This window comes from Eleginops maclovinus, chromosome 1 (genome assembly GCF_036324505.1).
Source record: "Eleginops maclovinus isolate JMC-PN-2008 ecotype Puerto Natales chromosome 1, JC_Emac_rtc_rv5, whole genome shotgun sequence".
NCBI classification, from domain to species: domain Eukaryota; kingdom Metazoa; phylum Chordata; class Actinopteri; order Perciformes; family Eleginopidae; genus Eleginops; species Eleginops maclovinus.
The window spans coordinates 322,707-344,467 of record NC_086349.1 but is presented as its reverse complement, the minus strand read 5'-3'; the positions used below and the strand labels follow the sequence as shown (position 1 = coordinate 344,467).

The 21,761-nt window shown below is 39.8% G+C and overlaps 2 protein-coding genes across 2 annotated transcripts; one reads left to right on the top strand and one right to left on the bottom strand.

Moving 5' to 3' along the window:
* Positions 1-949: 949 nt before the first annotated feature.
* On the bottom strand, positions 950-20,497 carry LOC134861602 (troponin C, slow skeletal and cardiac muscles-like). The gene is made up of 6 exons (XM_063878924.1): positions 20,330-20,497; positions 19,476-19,506; positions 18,956-19,102; positions 18,677-18,791; positions 18,361-18,497; positions 950-1,206 (listed from the first exon to the last, which is right to left on the bottom strand). The coding sequence occupies exons 1-6, from the start codon at positions 20,351-20,353 to the stop codon at positions 1,175-1,177; spliced, it is 486 nt and encodes a 161-aa protein (XP_063734994.1). The 5' UTR covers positions 20,354-20,497; the 3' UTR covers positions 950-1,174.
* LOC134861595 (general transcription factor II-I repeat domain-containing protein 2B-like) lies at positions 8,546-10,082 on the top strand. Its single transcript, XM_063878913.1, has 2 exons — positions 8,546-8,726; positions 8,995-10,082. Exons 1-2 carry the CDS (start codon positions 8,619-8,621, stop codon positions 9,967-9,969), a joined length of 1,083 nt encoding a protein of 360 aa, XP_063734983.1. The 5' UTR covers positions 8,546-8,618; the 3' UTR covers positions 9,970-10,082.
* Positions 20,498-21,761: the final 1,264 nt, after the last annotated feature.

The window sequence follows — 21,761 nt, the reverse complement described above, 5'->3', positions numbered from 1 at the left end:
TATTAAGAGAGAAAAAGATATAGCAATTATCCTTAAACAACTTATTTATTATATCACTAGTAATTACTTGCTACGGAAACCTCATGTTCACTTGTTTAACTTTTAAATGAGAAAGATCACTTGTTTGAAACACGTGATGTAACAAATATGCATGATTAATAAATATAAAAAAACGTATATATAATACATTTGGCTTTCTGAGTGACAATGTTTGTTAATCATATACCCTTTGATATGTATTGTATGTGGAAAAGCAAGCGTTTACTTTAAGTGTTTGTTTGAATTGATCCAGTTGCTGTGATTGACTTCAATCTTCAGAAATGGCTTACAGTGAGTTATCATGATTGGTTGACCGGTGACAAGCTTGCACTAGTAAATGTAAAATAAGATATTCATCAATACACAAGTGTTATTTACATTAAAATACTGATAAATTGATACGTATATCAATTGTTATCACCTTCTCCTGTGACGGAAATCTCTGACATATACAATGTTTTTGCTATTTCAGGATGCAGATGAAGACAGCGCATTAGAGTGCTGACTTCTCAGGGGACCTGAGGACTTCAGAAAAATGGTCAAGTCTCCGTCAAAAATGTTACATGGTTACCTTTGGTGTTTGTTAAATGTTTCAGTTGTTTGTTCCTGTTTATTTAAGGACACCCTTTTGAAGGATACTCCATGGGTTTGTCTATGGCCTTGCTGGGCTACTAGTGTGCTTAACAGTTTAATTAATAATGCAAACCATATATCAATGCAACATATAAAGTATTTCTGTCTTTAATCTAAACAGAATGCACACATGTTAACATTCATCACCATAATCAACTGGCTGTAAAAGCCTTCAGACGTGTAGGATCTTAAATCTCCTAATCTATAATCTTTTAAAATAATAAATTCTGTGTCATCCTTGTAATACTCAAATAAGTCAAATAGACACAAGACACAATTATATTAATCTTTTTAATGAACAGTCTTTATATATGACATTTGGATTACTCATCGCTATCAGAATTAAAGCTATTTCAGTCAGTCTGTCAATGACCTTTCAGGGCCTGGGTGGGGTTCTTTGGGAATAGGTGACAGGACAGTTGGTTTTGTTGGAAGCACACAGAAGTGGATTTTGTTTTTAGGAATGGAAGATGCTGCAATTTGAGGCGTCCAGCTGGATTGTTTATTCAACTCCTTTCATGAACTCAAGGAACTCTGTGAGAGAGAATACACAAAGTAAAAAAAAGATTAATAATCATCTTTATGAAAAATAAAATACTGTGTACTGATCGCATTAAACTTATTTAACAGATTATTTAACTAAGAAAAAAACAGTGGGTAGCTTTGTTCACTTTTTTAGTTTTTAGATAAAAGCATAATGCATACTGAATATCAGAAAACAGTCTGTAAGTGATCTTTATAGATAATGAAATGAAAGCATTCAGTGATATACAGTTAATTTAGACTCACAGGTTTATTGTTTTGGATATTCCTTTAGGTAAACTGTATTTAATTCCAAACCTGAAGAGGACTTAAGTTTCCTGAAAACTTGAATTGCAAATCTTAGTATGTCTAATCTCTTAGTATGAGATATTATCCTGCTCCACTCCACCAACAATCTAAACATGTTTTACAAATGCCCTATGAGTCACTAACAATCACAGTGTGGTTTGCAAATATAGACTACCATCTACAAACTATTGCATTTTGTTTTGCAAATAGAAAACGTACCTATCAAACAAACATTTTTCTAATAAATCATGTTTCAGAAACAAATACAGTGTAGGTTTTACTAGTACATTAAAATATTTTCTGTGTATAAAAAAAATCAATCATACATAGCAGGGATGGAAATTAGCACCCACCACACGTCAGGCGGGTGGATTTGTATGCTGGCGGGTATATTGTGTCACTTTACCAGCCACTAATACTTTTCAGTCATATCCGATCGAATTTGTCTATCATACATGGGTCATACCGTCAGATCCGGTCAAATGATGTGCTTCCGAAGCGGCGTGAGAATGACACCCCGACTCCTTATCAACAATTATTACTCCGTGCTTAAATCAAAGTAGGCTAATCAAAGTGGAACTATTTGTTGCGGAGAGATAAAGTTGCAGGAGGCTACCTAAACTTGCGGCCATCACAGGATAGCTGCTAGTTTAAACCAAAAATGTGGCGTTACATCACCGGGGTGAAAAGACCCGCAGAGGAGAGTGTACAGGAGGGGGGGGGATAGTAGACCTACCACCGAAAAAAAGGCTAAGCGCTTTTTTAATGAAAGATGGCGAATAACTGATTGCGACTGGCTGGTGTACGAGAAAACGAGCCAGACCATGTACTGCTCAGCCTGTCGTCAGTATGCATCTGACGCTCACAGGTCAAACAACTTCATCGTGGGGACAAAAAACCTGAAATTGGAAGCCGTGAAGGACCACGAGTCATCTAAATGTCACATTCAGGGCTGTGTGCTGAGCCCTCTCCTCTACTCTCTTTTCACCTACGACTGCATACCTGTACATGGTTCTTATACCATCATCAAGTTTGCAGACGACACTACGGTGATTGGCCTCATCAGCAACAACGATGAGTCGGCCTACAGGGATGAGGTCCAGCGCCTGGCTGAGTGGTGCGCCAACAACAACCTGGCTCTCAACACAAAGAAGACCAAGGAGCTCATTGTGGACTTCAGGAGAACCAAAGGTGGCACACACACCCCCATCCATATCAACGGGACGGAGGTTGAGCGTGTCGCCAGCTTTGAGTTCCTGGGTGTCCACATCTCCGAGGACCTCTCTTGGACACTCAACACCTCAACTCTAGTCAAGAAGGCTCACCAGCGCCTCTTCTTCCTGAGGAGACTGAAGAAGGCTCATCTGTCCCCTCAGATCCTGGAGAACTTCTACCGCTGCACCATCGAGAGCATCCTCACCAACTGCATCTCGGTGTGGTATGGCAGTTGCTCTTCTGCGGACCGAAAATCGCTTCAGAGGGTGGTGAATACTGCCCAGCGCATCACTGCTTCTTCACTTCCCACCATTGAGACTGTACAGCACAAGAGGTGTCTGCGGAGGGCACGCAGTGTTGTCAAGGACATCTCTCACCCCAACCACAGACTGTTTGCCCTCCTCCCCTCTGGGAGGCGCTACAGGGCCCTCCGATCCCGGACCAGCAGGTTCAGGAACAGCTTCTTCCCTTCGGCTGTCATCCTGCTGAACTCCGCACCACGGTGATGGCCCCCCTGGTTACCCCACCCTGGCCTGTACGGCCATGCACCTTCCCCCAGCCACTGAACGTTTTGCACTAATTACAAATGTTACAGTACATACTTTATATTTATTCCGTTTATACACTGTACCTACCTCAGCACCTCATTACCTACCTCATTCTGCAATTTCTACCTCTACCATCACTTGAATTCAACTGCACTTTACATACATTATGCCATTTGCACTACCTTGCTGCTGTTTACTCATACATACCTTAAACCAGGGGTCACCAACGCGTCGCCCGCGGGCGCCATGGCGCCCTCGAGGACTACTTGAGTCGCCCGCGAAGGCCTGTTCTAAAATAGCCTAGTTCTCACGTGACACACAACTTTATTTTATTCGTTGTTAAACTTTCTATTATTTTTAAATATATTGCATTGCTTGTAAGAAGATAACAATATGCAGTATGCACGCATATAAACATATGCCTACTTATAAAACGTAATTTGTGTAAAATAAAATGCTTCAGATTACGTAGATTGGACCTAGCTGGTCTCCACGACAACCGTTGCGTGGAGACCGAGTCCAGTCAGTGCAGTGAAGCGAAGTCAAGATGAACGGATGATTACAATTTAATCGAAAACATGGCAGAAAAAAGAAAGAGAACGTATTATTTTCACGGTGAATGGGAGCAAGAGTTTTTTTTTACCACTGTAAAAGATGCCTGCGTGTGTCTCATTTGCCGGGCGACTGTGGCGATACCAAAGCGGCACAATGTTGAGAGGCATTTCAAGACCTGTCACGCAAGCTACCATGCTAACTACCCACCGGGCAGCGCACTACGAGTGGAAAAAGTAAGTGAGCTAAAGGCAGGATTGTGCAAGCAACAGTCTTTTTTCACAAGACCAGCTAAAAAATCTCAGAAAGCTACCGAAGCCTCGTTCAGAGCAACAGAACACCTGATAAAGAAGAAGAAGGCATTTACAGATGGAGACCTTTTCAAGGAAACGATGATGATAGTTCTGAACACTGTGCTTAAAGACGAGAAATATGGGAAGGAAGTGCTCTCTTCTGTAGCTGATGTTCAAATGGGGGCAAGCACAATGGTCAGGAGAGTGACAGCAATGTCCGACAACTTGACTGATCAGCTGGACCAGGATCTCAGGGAGTGCAGGTGGTTCAGCATCCAATGTGATGAGTCCATCGACAGCAGCAGCACGGCGCAGCTGATGATGTTTGTTCGGATGGTGTTTCAAGATTTCTCTACAAAAGAGGAACTTCTCACACTACTCCCCCTAAAAACCAGCACAAGGGGGGTTGATATCTATTTATTTGTTTATTTGAAAAGGGACAGTGCACATTAATTAACATTCTCAATGTAAACATACACTAAAAACGTAAATGTGCCGGAGTTAGCCAAAGCTAATTTTCGTCCGTAGTCCCCCGGCAGGTCAACACATCATCAACTTACACATTACAAAAGAGTAAAGACAGAATAAATACAAATGGCCTAGAATGAATTAAGACAGCTATTAATGAGTGCAGTTTTGATTGTTTTTAATCCATCTCTTAAGTGTTGTTTTAAATAACTGATAGCTGGTGCTGTCTCTGATTTTGTGTGGAAGGCAGTTCCAATAATTTGAGGCCCGAACTGAGAAGACTGTTTGGCTAAATTTACTATGTCTGTACTGTACAACACAGTCTCCCCTGGTGGCTGCCCTAGTTGCCCTGCCACTGCTGCTCTTCTGTTGAACAAATTCATCCAGTGGAGGAGGTGCAAGCCCATGTAATATTTTAAAAATAAGACAGGCATCTAGATAATGTAAAAAACTGTCAAAGCTAAATAAATTATATTTTGTAATGATATGACAGTGGTGGTAACTGATAGGTTTTTGATCTAGTGTTTTTAAAGTTTGCTTATAGAGGGTTTCTATTGGTTTAAGAGTTGTCATGTTTGCTTGGGACCAGCTTGTGTAGCAGTATGATATGTGAGAAAAGATCATGGCATGCATAAAAAGTTTAGCTGCCTCTGTTGTTAAGTATGGCCTTATATGTCTAAAATTAGCCAGATTATATCTGATGGTATTAGCGACCTTTTTAACATGCTTTTTAAAAGTTAAGTTAGAATCTAGGATGATGCCAAGGTATTTAAAATCAGACACAACCATGAGCTTTTCTCCTTTAATATAGACATCAGCCTGTGGTGCACTTGAGGATCTCTTAGAAAAGAACATACAGACTGTTTTATTAATGTTAAGATGTAGATATGACCTTTCTAGCCAGTCAGAAACATGTACCAGTGTTTCAGTTAGTTTTGCTGCAGCCTGTTGCTTGTTTTTGGAATGCACATAAAGAACGGTATCATCTGCATACATCTGTATATTAACCGAGGGACAAACTGAAGGTAAGTCGTTAATGTACAAGCTAAACAAGATAGGGCCCAGTACTGACCCCTGGGGTACACCAATATTACAGTCCAGATATGATGAATAAGAATTACCTATATGTACACTCTGTTTCCTGTTAATAAGATAGGACTCCATCCATTTCGTGGCCTCAGCTGAGAAGTTAAAATAAGATAATTTAGATAAAAGTGTCTGGTGATTCACGGTGTCAAAAGCCTTCTTAAGGTCCAGAAACACTGCACCTACTATACCACCCTCATCTAATTTTGACTTGATGTTTTCAAGGAGGAAACAGTTAGCTGTATCTGTAGAGTGGTTTGTACGAAATCCAAATTGCATTGGGTGTAAAGGACTGTGGCCCAAGTTTAGATGATTTTTCAACTGTTCTGCCACCCATTTTTCTGATACCTTGGAGATTACTGATAGTATACTAATGGGTCTATAATTTGACACCATGGTTTTATCACCAGACTTATAGATTGGAGATACCACTGCTGTTTTCCATGAACTTGGAAAAGTGCTTTGCCTAATTGACAGGTTGATCAGATGAGCAATGGGGCAAGCAAGTGTATCCCTGTGTGATTTTAAAAATGTGGTATCCCAACCATATGAATCCCTTGCTTTTGAGTTCCTCAAGGAGGTTATAATTTTGATAACCTCTGATTCAGATATTTCCTTTATTTTAAAAATAGGTTTAGTATCATCAATGGGGATAGATGGCACAGTTTCAGTTAGAATACCTTGAGCCAACTCCCTGACTGATTTTATAAAGAAATCGTTAAAAGTAATTGCAATCATATCATTATCTTGGGTCAATATTCCATTGATTTTAAGTTCAGGTAAAGTTGTTCTTTGTTCTTTATTCCTACCAATTAGTTTATTAAGATTTTCCCAAATAAGTTTCCCATTTCCCTGTGCTTCATTAATGACTCTAATAAAAAAATCTGCCTTAGCCTTTCTTAGATTCCTTAATACTTTATTTCGGAGAGTTGTGAAGGTAAGCCGGTCACTACTATGCCCTGATTTTAGAGCCCTCTTTAAAGCAGAATCTCTATCTTTCATTTGTTGCCAGAGAGTGTCATTTAGCCATGGTAGGGTGGTCTTTTGTCCATGTTTCTGTTTCACCTTCCTTGTGAAGTTTGCTCTTATTTCGTTAATGGTAGAGAAAAAAGTACTGCAGCTAACTTCAGTGTCTCTGTTGGTTAGAAGATCAGACCAGTCAATTTGATTTATAGCATTCTCCAAGTTCACTATTTCGTTTTTAGGAATTTTCTCATAAAATTGATTTCTTATGGTAGAATTTCCAAGTCGTTTTCTGGTTAGTTTCCTTACCAGCAATGTGATATTATGATCAGACAGACCAGTCAACATGTTATGCGATGTAGTTACTCTCTCCGGTCTGTTTGTAAATATCAGATCGATTTGTGTCTGAGAGGAGTTGGTTATTCTTGTCGGACCTTGTATCAGTTGGGAGAGATTGAATTTATTAGTTATATCTTTTAAGTTTTTACGCTCAGTTTTTTTGTTCCAGTTTATATTAAAGTCACCCATTAGTATTAACTCCTTTTTAACATCACATTGCTTAAGAATATTATGAAGATGCTCATAGAATATGCTATTGGATGATGGTGGTCGATATAGACAAATGACAATGAAAGACATCTGAGGAGATAGTGACATGTTCAACCCAATACACTCCATATCTATTTCCTGTGACCATTCAATGAGGTTACATGTAATTGTGTTTTTAACATATACTAGCAATCCCCCACCCTTGCCTTTGTTTCTATCCCTCCTGAACACGTTATACCCAGAAATATCATAAGCAGCCTCGGGGGAGTGTTTGTTAAGCCATGTTTCAGAAAGACCAAGAAAGTCCAAGTTAGAGTGAGAAAGTAAGTGTTCTAGCTGGTTACTTTTAGAGACAATGCTTCGTATATTTAAATGTCCGCCGAGTAATCCTTTAGGTTTGGATTGTGGATCCCAGATCAGTTTTGCGTGATTGAGAGTTTGAAAAAAGTTCGTTCTTCGATGTTTACGAATCGCCGGGTTTAGTCCCCAGTGTTGCCGATTGAGAGGGGTCTGTTTGACGGGGTTCACAGATTGATTTGGCCTATTCTCTTGTGAGGGTGGAGCAGTCAAAGTTGGTAACTCACCGCTACCAGGTGTTTGTGGACAGGAGCGTTCTCCATACTGCGCCCGATGGAGATCCTCGACAGCTGCGGTCGTTGTAGTATCCAAAGCAGGGATAGTATACCCCACGTCGGCATCAGAGGAAAGTGCCGCATCAAGAGCTCCATTCCCCAGCCAGGACGAAGCAACCAGGCCACTCCATTCGCCGCCGCCACTCCCCCGCCGCAACAGGTATCCCCCGTGGGCACTTCCATACGCCGACGGAGGCATCGTTAGAGCAGGGTGAAGATCCAAGGCACCCGGTGAGGGCAGTAGATCGCCAGCGGAGGCCGGATGAGGCCCTGGGTTTAGTTGGATATCACCAGCTAGCAGGAGGATTGCCATCAGGTAGATGATCTTTCTGTCCGGTTGTTTTAAGTTCTCAGCTCCTCGGGTATTTGTCCAGGTTGGTGGTTGGGTAGCACGGCCATTGTTTAGAATTTTGGCATAGGTTACATATTGGCTCCATGGGTTGAGATTAAAGCCGCGACGAACGTCGCGTTCAGAGCCAGGTTGTTGTTGGCATGAATGGCAACTTCGCACGGACAGTAGCAGTATTGCAAACACATAGTTTAAAACAAATAGTCTTTCAAGTATGTCGGCCAGTCTATGCTTTTTATGTGTGTTTTTTGAACACAATCCATTTTTTTGTAGGAAGGTAAATTTGGCAATATTGTTTGCGAACGCTCCGGCATGACCTGCCAGCCTGCCATTACGCACCGCCATCTTTTTTCCCCATAATTAAGATCTACAATCTTACAACGCGGTGAAGGAGTTTTTCAACAACAGAAACATACCACTGGAAAAGCTGGTGTCGATTACCACCGATGGGGCTCCTGCGATGACCGGACGGCATGCAGGGTTCATCGCGCTCTGTAAAAGCGACCCAGCGTTCCCGAAATTCGTACAGTACCACTGCATCATTCACCAGCAGGCCTTATGTGCAAAGGTGCGTTTTCATTTTGTATTTTATTAATTTATGTTATCCTTGTTGTAGGCCTAATATCCTATTTGTAATTATGAGTAGGCCTATTGGGCATATTTTACGCATCTGCTTGTAGACCGGCCCCTACTGCGCTTTTTGGTCGTTAGAGTCAACTTCATAGTTGTGATACGGCGCTATATAAATACATTTTGTTTTGTATTGTATTGTATTGTATTGTATTGTTATTGTTTTTAAGTGCTTTGAGTAAGAGTGATTTTATTTTATTTTTAAGGTGATCGGCTTCGAGCACGTAATGACTCCTGTTGTGAGGATCATAAACAGCATCCGTTCCAAAGCTAAACAACACCGAAGTTTCAAGGTGATGTTGGCGGAGCTGTCGGCTGAATATGGGGACCTGCTTCTCCACACGGACATCCGATGGCTCAGCAGAGGACGGATTCTGCTCCGGTTTTTGTCGCTGTTGAGGGAGATCAAAGATTTTATGAAATCTAGAGACGAAGACACATCGCTGCTGGAGGACGTTGCGTGGCTACTAGACCTGGCATTTCTGACGGACATTACTGGAAAACTGAACAATCTGAACTGTGCGCTGCAAGGCAAAGGTAAGACTGTTGCCGACATGATCAGTGCTTTAAATGCGTTTAAAGCACAGATGAGCATTTTCTCTGCGCATTTACAGAGAAAAAAGGTGCTGCACTTCCCCTCTTTGCAGATGGTGCTGAACGACAATACCTCTGCGTCTGAGATTTTTGGCAACGCTGCCGAAAAATACACTCAAGTCATAAACAGGGTTGGGCAAGAGTTTGAGAATAGGTTTTGTGACATTGATAAACTTGAGCCATGTGTGTCGTTCGTTTCGAATCCATTTATAAACGTGGACACAACGTCCATTGCTGAGCAACTAAGTGCAATGTTCAGCTTGGATGCTGGGCAGGTGGAAATAGAAATAGTGACACTGCAGAATGACATTCGCCTCAAAGCCCACCAGGCTGCAGCAAACTTTTGGGGCCTTGTTGATACTGAAAAGTACAGTGGTCTGTGCACAGCAGCAATGAAGGTTGCCAGTCTGTTTGGGTCTACCTATCTTTGTGAATCAGCCTTTTCTGACATGAATTTCATAAAAAACGAACACAGAACACGGCTCACTGATGCACATCTGCAAGACTCACTCAGACTTGCAGTGTCAAATTACAGCCCAGATTACGAGGCCCTGGTTGCCAGCATGCAATGCCAGGCTTCCCATTAAAACTTATGAAAGATTGTGATGGATTAAATAGGCCTATAAATACTTTTGTTTAATGTTATGTTGTTCTGTTTGATGGTGATTACAGTGAAATAGAAATAAAGTGCTGATTTTGATATTTGTCTGTTTCCTTCCTTTTTAAGCCATTATTGATAATTAGGCCTATTGTGCAAATTTGTTAAAATGAGCAGTGTCCTCAAACAGGTGAATATAACTAATTAGTTTTACTATTAATAATAACATACAATTAAAGGTAAACCGCGCAAATTTGAAGCGTACCAAATTGGTAGCCCTTCACATTAATCGGTACCCAAGAAGTAGCCCTCAGTTCAAAAAAGGTTGGTGACCCCTGCCTTAAACTCATCTCTGTTTACTTTTTACCATTCTACTGCACATACCTTATTCGAGCTGTTCATATCCTTTATTATTTATATTTCACTACCTTCATATGTATATACATTCTCTGCACTTTTACTGCTTTACTTGCACTTCTGGTTGGATACTAAACTGCATTTCGTTGTCCTAGTACTTGTACTCTGTGCAATGACAATAAAGTTGAATCTAATCTAATCTAATCTAAACATTCACGTCCTGAAAATAGCAAAGGGGAAATCAGCGCCCGAAGACACCACAGCGATGAGGACGCTAAACACAATGAAGACAGCGCAGCTTGAGAGGATGGCTCTCCTATTTAGAAATGCGCACGCAATAGCCAAGAAGGGAAGGCCACTTCAAGATTATGAATGGCACTGCACGTAAGTTAAGTTTTTACTGTGTTTATTAGGCCTAATGTTAGTTGAAATTGCTGGATATCAGTCGGAAGTGTTGCCATATATGATTGTCAATTTAGTTGAATGTATTTTCAGCTGCCTGGTGGTCTCGGCTAACGCGATTTGAAATGTCTCAAAGCCCACTTATACCTATTACTCAAACATGCATTGTATTACACTCCAGGACTGATAGTAAGAATCCAGAACACGCCGCGATCATTAAAACGTGTTTTAATTTATCACGATCGGCTTTAGAGAATGGAGCAGATGTCTAATGTGTGTGCTAAGCTACATTTGTTATAGATAAACAAAGAGTATTGTTCATTATTCCTTTCCATTATGTTTTCCTAGGCTTGACGAGAAAAAGGGAGTTAACATAGGCCAGACCTATGTTAACATAGCTGCAGTTGAGAGGTCGGCCCTCCAAACCAAGTTGGCAGAGACCAAATACCTTGCCATCCTGTCAGATGGGTCAACCAACTCAGCGGTGCTTGAACAGGAAATTCTTTATTTAAGATTATGTAACCAAGGTAAAGTGGAGGTTCACTTTGTTGGTATAAAAGATGTGGAGAAGGCAGATGGGGAGAGCATAGCTCAAGCCATAGACCAAATTATGAACAAAGTCAGTGTCATATCTCGGAAATTATGTTAAGTTTATTTGAGTGTTTTGGTCTTGTGACTTTTCCCTTTATTTTTGAATGAACCTTCCCTCTCGTTTCAGAATCCCTCTCCTGTGATTGTCCGCCCTGCCTCTGATTGTTTTCACCTGTTCCCCATTACCTGGTGTATTTATTGTCCTCGTCGCCCTTTGTCCTGTGCCAGTTCGTGTTTGTTCATGGTGAATTTCTACCGCAGTCATTAAGCCACGAATACGCCTCAGAGCTTCGAGCCACGTCATGATTGAGTTGCTTTTGTTTTTTTCATGCTCCCAGTGTTTTTTCCTCTTTAAGAGTGATTTTGTGTTGATGCTGTTTTTTGTCCATCATAGTGGATCTTTGGTTTGAATAAACTTTTTTTTTTTTTGTTGTTAAAACTGGTGTGAGTCGTGCATTTGAGTTCAATCCCGTTTTCTCAGTCGGAACAGTGAGCGAGGAGTGGCAGTCCAAGCTGGTGGCCTGTGCCACAGATCACTCTGTTATGACAGGGGCACGTAAAGGTGTAGTGAGCAGGTTGAGCGGCACCAAGAATTGTGTCCTCGGCATACACTGCATGGCCCACCGCCTTGAATTTTCATTCAAGGATGCGATCCATACATGCAATCTAGCCAAACAGCTGGAAGATCTGCTGTCTGGCCTGCATACTTTTTACAGAAAAAGCGCACCGAACAGGGTAAACCTAAAGCGCTGTTTTTTGGCGATGGGCCAGAAGCCCCTTATACCCACTAGGGTTGGTGGCACCAGGTGGGTTTCCCACCTTCTCAGGGCTGTGGACCAGTAAAAGGCTACGAAGGACTGGCCAGTCACTTTGAAACGGTAGGTTAAGTCAGACTGTAGAACAGAACATTAGGTCAGCTATTACAGGTCAAGTTTAGGGTTGAAATGGACCAAGTGTGAATTCACCCTTAGAATGCTTGAAATCATATAACTTGTATAACATGTAACTACTATTCTGTATTTTTACACTATGTGTCTCCAGAATTTGGTGAGTCTGAAGATGAGGTGCTGACTGTCCACTTTAAAGATGTGCTCACATCCTCTGGGGTTGCTGTTGACCAAATCCAGGACCAGTGGACCATGCTGAAGACACGCCTATATGACACAGGAGAACGTCTGCACATGAAGACCTGGCCAGAGATAAACAGGTTTTCGAGACACCAGTTCCCTGACATCCTGAGCCTGGTTGATCTAATTCTTACTCTGCCAGCATCCACAGCAGACTGTGAAAGAGGCTTCAGCCAGATGAAACTGGTCAAGAGTGACTGGAGGTCTCGGCTATCAACAACAAGCCTCTGTGACGTACAGGTTGTCCAGCTCTCTACCCCTCCTATAGAAGACCCTGACCCCAACCCTGATGTTCAGTTGTGACATCAGGACAGCATCCGGTCTACAAGACCAGACTTCATGGACGGGAAGAGGAAAACTAAAGAGTGTGCTTCTGATACATCAGAATTTGATTCTGATGATGAGTGACTGCCTACACAGTATGTCTCTGGTTTGATTGCGTGACTGTTGCCACATGGGGCTTCCTTTTATGTTGTTTGTGATATGCAGTTATGTAACATTTGGAACTGGGACATTGAGATTGACAGAATTGTTCTGTACTGTTGTGTGGACTCAGGGTTTAACATGCTGAACTGTGGTGACTTCTCTAAAAGTTTTCTCGCTGATGTTTTGGAGATCATCCTTTTCTATGAAGCATCTTGGATCTTGGATAGTTTGATGCACTGTCTATGCCTATGGTTTGTATTTGTAATGGTTGCAAGTGGCTTGTGCTTGTGTTGTCTGTGACTGAAAGTGTTAACCATTTACTGAGGAAATAGGTACATTTATGGAGTTTAATGGCACAATGTTTCCCAGAATAAACATGACTTAACATGGCAGATACTTGTGTATTGTTTATCATATCATATGCAGTAAGACTGTAACATTTGCAACTCAGTTCCTTGGTAGCACCTACTTATTGTATAATCAATTCTGATGAAAAACTAGTTGGTAGGCCTACTGATTAGAAAAAAACAATATACCCTATTATATTGTAAACATTAACGTATATATATATTACGTATAAATGTGGTTGGTTAAAAAGGTTGAGTGGCGGGTACATTTTAGAATCCACCAGCCACAGTGGCCGGTGGGCAAAAAAAGTAAATTTCCATCTCTGATACATAGACAAAAAAGTAGGGCTGACCTCAAATAATCGATTAATCGTTGGTCGACCAAAAAAAATACTTGTCGACCAAATTCCATTGGTCGATTGGTCGCAGGGGAAAAAAGCCGCGTCTCGTCAAAGGGCTTCCGGGACTTTTAATTTGAAGGGCGTGACAAGAAAGACGTTAAACGGTTTTGATTTGTTTGACAAGGACAGCATCGACTTATTTGGCTATCATGTCTGGAAGGAGCTCTAAGATATGGGAGCATTTCGAAAAGGATAGAGATGACCCAAAGAGGGTTATATGCCAAATTTGCAGAAAAACATTTGCCTATCATTCGTCCACGACGAACATGATTTACCACCTCAAGAATGTAAGTAGCTTAGCCTACTAGCCTAGCTATCCTATGCGATGAAGTTAATGCAATTAGGCCTATTATAAATATATATAAATTATAAATAATACATTGAATTAATAAATAATGAATTAAGTACATTTAGTTTTGTCGCTAGTATTGGTAAGGCTAAATTATCCAGCTCACTGGTTAACTTATTATTTAAATCTCTACAGGCGCATCCACTTTATTGCAATCTAGCCCCCTCCACCTCCACGTCATCCTCATCATCCTCCTCATCCTCCTCATCATTAACGCAGCAGAAGCTCACAATGAAAGCCCCTCTGTCTGAAAAAATAGATTAGTCGATTAGTCGGAGTAAATGACGACCACTGGTCGACCAACAAAATCCTTGGTCGGGGACAGCCCTACAAAAAAGATCACGTGCCTTTAAACAGGAATAATCTGCAGTTGTTGTGCTGTGGGTCTCCACAGCAGCAGGGGACACTAAACGGAGGGGGGTTGAGCAGAGCGAGTAACAGCCCCTGCCAGTCTGACTCTTTCTATCCGATACCAGACTACATCAACACTTTGAGCGGACAACAGGTGAGCTTGTTGTTGTTTCTGTTAACAAATCAAATGTTAAATAAACTGAGTTACTGTTTTATGAGTAGGATTATATGTAGCAGACCGGAGGAGCTAGTTTACACCAAGCTAGGCTATTTTTCATTTTGCTTCAGTAGGAGTAGGCCTACTCAGTGTAAACTTTGAGTGTACTTGAGTGCCGAGAAAGGTGCCTTCAAATAAGGCTGAGCACTACATATATATATATTATATAACACTGGTGCTAAGCTTGTTCCTGCTTCATATCATCCTACTCATAAAACAGTAACTTGTGGAGTTTCCTTTTTTTTTTTCAGCAAAAGATTTTACACGAACGCACAATCTTAAAAAAAAAACGTGTGTGCTTTTAAGATATATGCTGTATTTGTTTCTGAAACATGATTTATTGTGTTTGTGTGGTTTTTTTACTTGCTAAACGAGATGCATTAGTTTGTAGATGGCGTTTTAATACTAATACTACCGTAATAATAATAATACATTTTATTTATAGAGCACTTTTCCAAAAACTGAAAGACACTTTACAGAGGTGCAATTCATCAAAACATAATTCAAACCACACATTTAATATATTTAAAACACAGCATTAATTTACAGTTTAAAAGCAGTTTTGAAAAGGTGAGTTTTGATCTGGGATTTAAACATTGTGAGGTTTTGTATTTGCAAACACACACTGTGTTGATTCATTTGTAAAACAGTTCAGTTTGTTTGTGGAGTGTTGGCAGGATATTCACTCCGTATGCTAGCCAAAGGCCATCAGACTGCCTTCTGAATCCCAACCACTGCAGGATTTGAACATTCTGCCCATCGAGTTACATTATATGTTGAAACAAAATATTTTATTTAAAGGAATATAAATGCCAACAAAGGTTTTAAGTTTTATTACTGCAGGGAATCTTAGAAAATCTTGTCAAGCTCAAGTAATATTTGACTAGAAAATTCCCCTAGGAGAAATACTGAGTGTGGTCCTGATGCTAATATTGCCAGCACTAAGTAGGTATTGATAGCTGTGGCTGTTATTGTTGTGTTGATTGTTATTTTGTGGATTTTATTTTAAAGAACACAGCGTGTTATGTGATTTGCTCTTTGCTCAGCAGGAGGTTGGTTGCGATTCTTGCAGTAAAAAAAAGTACTTTTTGCTTTGATTGTTTTGTGTCTTGCTAGCATGAGTTGCTTCATACAGCTGTCATCTGATTGATTGTTGAAATTATTTTAACTTTAAGCGCAGCGCTCTTCAACAATTTAGAGTGGTCATGTGAATGCAGCTGGATCAGTGAGCTTCATGAGACAGACAGACAGACAGACAGACAGACAGACAGACAGACAGACAGACAGACAGACAGACAGACAGACAGACAGACAGACAGACAGACAGACAGACAGAAAAGAGAGTTGTGGTGTTCTCCAAAGTAGTACAATGTAGTTTTTGTACTTTAAGTAGTTTTTTAAAGGTGTTATGTGTTTTTTTGCTTGTAGAAGCGATACATTTCTTGATTTATTGTAAAATGAATCTGACCTTTTTGATGTTATGTTTATAAAGTGAAACAATTTAAAGATAATTGAGTTTTGAATCGTATGAGATTTATTTGAGGAAAAGGTGACATTTTCTTCGCTTCCTGTCAGAATACAATAACCCTTTAGTTATTTTATTTTGAAGGATGGTTGCGGGAAGTGAGAGGGGGAGAGGAACACAAATGTTCAAAATGGAATTTAAGCCAAAGAAGGGGGTGTGATAGGAACTCCCTTTGGCATGCTGACGTGTGTGAAGATGTAAACGTTAGTATGTGTATTAGTTGGTTTGTGGGTGTGTCTGCTCTGATGATTTCACTCAGGGGATCTAAAGTTTACCACTTGCTGGTCTGAAGAAAGAGCAAGTCTCTATGAGGCCCCGGGGGACTTTTTGTCACTTTGATCACTATTGAGCCAGAATGCTCAGTCAGTTTGATATAATAGAGGCATTGCGGCAAGGCTGCATACTTTTGCAACATAAATCTTAAGAAATGTTATGAACAAAGTGAATATTATGAGATTAATAGCAGTTTTTATTAAAGGATTTCAAAGCCTCTCTCAACCACTCCTAATTTTAATGGGCCACACAATACAGTCTAATGTTACAATCTAAAATTGCATTTTAACGAAGCTTCAGACAAGGTGAAATATAAGTATGTTTGGAATTCAAACGTTTGAATGAAGTTTCTAGGTGAAAGTATCAAGGAGTAGTAAATTATCTTGAAGATTTTTCAACACTAAACCATTCTTGCATTCATTTCTATTGGCAACATTTTGCTAAATTATGGTTTATATGTCTAAAATGATATAAGTTATGAATGAGAAGAGTGATAACAGTATGCTGATGCAATTAGATGCCAGAAAATGTAAAGAAGAAATGAAATAATAATATTATTAAGGGTCTAACATATACTAAAATGTGAATCAAGCATTGAGAATATAATGAAGCTAAAGCCTTTAAATACAAGTTTTGACACCAGCCTCCTTACCATTGCACTGAACCTTTACAAGATGTCACAAATACTGCCAAATACTGCTAACTTCTGTCCCAGAAAGTGCTTAAAATACACTCACACATGCCCTGCCATAGCTAGTGTGTGCGAGAGTGTGTTTGTTTGTGTGTCTTCGTGAGACTGATATTGGAAAGTTAGGAGTTACTACATATACTGCATTCATAAAATAGATAATATTATTGACAGTTTACGTTTACATGCTGCGTATCATTCAATTGAAATGCATATTGTTTAAATGATTGTAATCTCGTTGAATAATGCATTTGCAAAGCTTTGTAATAAAGAATGTAGCATATCTCATAACTTACACTGCACATAAAACGCAACACTTGATTTTGCATAATATTGTCCATACCTGATCATATAGATATGATCAGCTATGGTAAACAGTAAATGTCGCCTGACCACACTCGCTCATGTCAAATATGAGATAATGACAATTCAGGATTGAGCTTTCAATATTTTAGTTCTGCGTTAAAAGAACTTTGAGATTCTATTGTCTCACCCTCTTTGAATTATTTGTTTAGATGAATATCCAGGTTATGAACAAATAAATACATTAAAAATGATTTCAATGAGGAAAGGAGTATATAGGTATTAGGCTCATCCTGGTTTGGTCTGTGTTCAAGATACAGTGTTAAATATTAAAGATTATTTATATCACATATACATAATGAATAGAATCCTGGTTACTGAATATTACTGCATGCTATTTGCACAGATGCTGCGACCATCATTAGGAGCTGAGAGGGACAAGAGCTGAGACCTACACTATGCATTTATTACCACTTTTCATTGTTAATGCTGACTTCCTCTCTAGTCTGAATTACAGCTGTCCGCTCATAACTTGTTTTGCTTCTTAATGTGCTACTTGCTAATTGAATCGCCATGTATTTAATGGTTGAATATGCTAGCCATAAATGTGTTAAAATGTTTTGGGTTTTCAAATAATTCTGTTGAAAAGCGCACAGTTAGATCTTTCATAGACTAAATAATAGCTCCGAGGACAACCTACAGAGTTGTCTTCTTTCGCCATCCGGCTATTAGATTCATAAACACGCTTCAGCGTAATGTTGACCTGGTCATTCATGATGAAGCATTTCCTCACATTAAATCTCCCTCATCTTCCGTCTGTCCTCCATCTGGTGTATAGATAAATTATTGTAATGTAATGTGATATCTGTATAACGCACCAAGTGACAAGTGAGCCACTTGTTCACTATGTCATCTGTGGGGGGACCCCTTACGGCCAGCCAAGGTACAACTGAGTAGGGTGGGGACATTCTAAGTGGCTGTATATCTATTGCCATTGTTATAACATATTATAAATGTCTGTACCGTCATAATCAATTCTTCCATCATTGTTTTTGTCGCCATCCTTCATCAGTTCTTCAATGTCGTCTTCTGTGATTGCCTCTCCAGTGGACTCCAGCATGGTCTTCAGCTCTTCTAAATCTATGTAGCCATCTCCGTTCCTTAACACAGGATAAACAAATCAGTCTTATTATCATTTGTGAAGAACTACGTCATGTCTTTCAAACATTTTGACACATTATTCTAAGTCACCCAGTCATTCCACTGGTGGGAGTCGAAACATTTTTCTTTCATCATCTTGCAGATTTTTGGAAATACAGTAGCTCTGTGCAGAACTTACTTGTCAAACATGCGGAACAGTTCAGCCAATTCCTCCTCTGATTTTCCTTTGCTCTCCTCCTTCATGCAGCGGACCATCATGACCAAGAATTCATCAAAATCCACTGTGCCACTGCCTGCCAACATACACCAGTTATATTGCAGCTTTTATGCAGTTATTATACCTCTTAAAATCCACTTTTACTTCCCTTGAATTTGACTAAAGTTTCTCTTATGTTCAATGTAAAAATAATTTGCTTCCATGCCCCTGATGGCTACAGTGGGGTGACTGCTGACATACCATCCTCATCCACCTCATCGATCATCTCCTGTAACTCTTCTGGGGTGGGATTCTGTCCCAGCATTCTCATCACCTTCCCCAACTCTTTGGTGCTGATGCAGCCGTCCTCTGCATCTTGGATGAAGATGTCAAACGCAGCCTTAAACTCTGGAAGGGACACAGTAACCATTACTGTCTGATACGCAGACAGGGCTGATAACTAATGTAGAAATCCATGACCACAATGTAACACCAAGATAGCTGTCTGGAAAACCATGTATCAGCAAGCCTGGAGCTGAAGGAGTTACCTACAGGACTTTTATTTATTTCTATGGAATCAGACCTGGTGTCTCTGCTGGCAAACATTCATATACATTCTATAGAAGTAGCAAATCTTCTCACTTATGGTCACATATCTGTATATAGGTCATGTAAAGGCATCAGTATTACATCCAGACTGTTTCCTTAGCGTAGGTGTATAATGGTAATGATGGATAATGTTAGTAATAGGTCAAAGTATAAACAGATAAAGTTTCCTCACCATTTTTCTGCTCCTCTGTCAAGTTCTCAACCTTCAAGGAAAGCAAATAAGGCTGGTTATTGTCAATAAATCACTGCCAGAATGTTAGCTGCTCTCAGTGCAGAATGACTGCAATGTCACTTTGCTTTCCTCACCTACTATTCTTGTTGTGTGGTAGTACAAAGGGGGGATTTTTGACACATGCTGCTGTCTGGCTGGGTCATTTGTTTTAATAGCCATCAGCTGTCCCTTCTCTTCTCTGAGCTGTCTTTGTCTTTGTGTTGGACACAGACTAAGCACAGCAGCCTCCCTCTGTCTGAGCTCATCACGCATACTGTTTCAGTGTTATACAAGTTGAAGCAACACACGACTGTAAAACATAATAAAAATAGGCATCACAGAAAAATACAAAAGTTGGCCCGTGATCATCGCCAAAACTCTCAAGCATGGCTGCAGTCAGGATACCATTTCATTTACTCCAATTTGATTATTTTGTTCCTGTTTTATTAGTTATGTTTCATTATATTTTCTGCTGAAGGTCAAAGTCTTAAAATGTTCCTTTTTCTCTGGTATAGTTGCGCACACCCTGACAATATAATCCAAACCATGAAGAGTGGCACAACTTAAAAGAGCATACAGTTGAAGCAGTCTCAACATAGGTTTGTTGTATCTTTACAACAAAAACATTTACCCCGTTGGATTTTACGTTGTATGTGGGTGCTTTTGCACCTATACATATATTTGGAATCCATATGATATTTTGAATTTATATGAATCTCACAAAAAGACAGGATAAGAATGTTCAAAATGTTTTGATTATTAACTGTTTAAAAATTAACACCTCCAATGGAATTTTCGTAACAAAAAGAACTCACCGCTGCTTTATATACATCATCCATGACTGCTGCTCCTTCCCTGCCTTTCACCTACCACTTCACTCAGAGAGAGCAACAATACTGACAGCAATAACTGCCCCAGTCTTTATTGTTGGAGTGTGGCACTAAAAATTCTCAAAGGATGATGGAGGGAGGAGTAACTAGAGAGAGATCTATAAATAGGAAACAACACCAACCAACAATTATTTTAATGAAACTCCACCCGTCATTTTGGCACTTATTCTTAGAATTCACCTTTAGGTATATAAACGGTGTAAATATTGAAGTATTTATATGATTGTTGTAATGCTTTAACATAACTAGTTTGTATGACAGGTTGTTTGAACACGTGGGAATCAAAAGTGTTTCTACTTATTCCTGCCAACTGTGAAGAGAGGGGTAAAATGCAGTGTTGTTACACCCAGGAGAAAATGTTGCCCATGATTTTTCAAATAAACAGTAACAGATATAATTGTGTATATAATTAAACGCTATAGAGAAAGACATTCAGAGCCTTGCTACTTTCTCTGCTTGGCACAGTGTAAAGCACATGGCATGTTTATTTTAAGCCAGGGCTAACCTCAGATATAGCTACATTAAATGACTCTCTCCTGTTCGCTAACAAAATACAAGTGACCTCTTAATAACGGAAGTTGTTCTAATAATGTGGCCAAAAAATACTGTAATGATGACAAATCCTTGTTTTGATTCAATACTCTTCTGACATAAACCAAATCCCTAAATATTCATTTTTAAAGGTTACCTACGATTTTTAGACCATGAATGTTGCAGCAAACCTGAGCAGAGGATGAAGTCACTCTCCATGTGTGTAACCTGACCTTTACTGCGCTTTGTTAGCATGGCCGGGCTGGCTGCATGTTCTCTGAACTCTTACGACGGTTAATGCTTAGATAATGGTGCCCCCTTATTAACTTACAGTCTCTGGTAAACACATACAAGTTAAGATAATGGCTTTTCCATTATTATGTTGTGGTTTAGCTTGACAAAACTATAAAACTAAAGATAAAATAAGAAAAGAAAAGAATGAGAAATAATTTCGATGACTATCTGATATAAACCAAAACCAAGTTATCTGCAATAAGATAATATAAACCTGTATTCATCAGTCAAAGTTTCCTCACATGGAAAATAATGTTTGATAGCCCTGGTAACAACTGGAATGGCATCAGAGAGAATGTTTTTTAGGTCACTCATATCCATTTCATCATACACATGAGCTCTCCATATTTGAACAATTTGAAGGGCAGCCACGTTAGTCTGATGGAAGGAAACAACATGTTGAGTTGTCATTACTACTTCTTTTCTACTACTTTCCTGATATAATATGCTGTAGTATGAGTACAGAGTAGAGTCTGGTATCTATATGACAATGGAACACACAGATAGAACTATTATTATTGAGTGTCCTTGA

What these genes read in the sequence shown, in the direction of transcription:
- LOC134861595 (XM_063878913.1), top strand. Translation starts at nt 8,619, where the DNA reads ATGACCGGACGGCATGCAGGGTTCATCGCGCTCTGTAAAAGCGACCCA. An exon ending in AGCAGGCCTTATGTGCAAAG is followed by an intron (nt 8,727 to 8,994) that starts GTGCGTTTTCAT and finishes TTTATTTTTAAG; the next exon opens with GTGATCGGCTTCGAGCACGT.
- LOC134861602 (XM_063878924.1), bottom strand. Translation starts at nt 20,353, where the DNA reads ATGGATGATGTATATAAAGCAGCG. An exon ending in CTGTTCCGCATGTTTGACAA is followed by an intron (nt 18,498 to 18,676) that starts GTAAGTTCTGCA and finishes TCCTGTGTTAAG; the next exon opens with GAACGGAGATGGCTACATAG. An exon ending in TGGAAGAATTGATTATGACG is followed by an intron (nt 1,207 to 18,360) that starts GTACAGACATTT and finishes TCTCTCTCACAG; the next exon opens with AGTTCCTTGAGTTCATGAAA.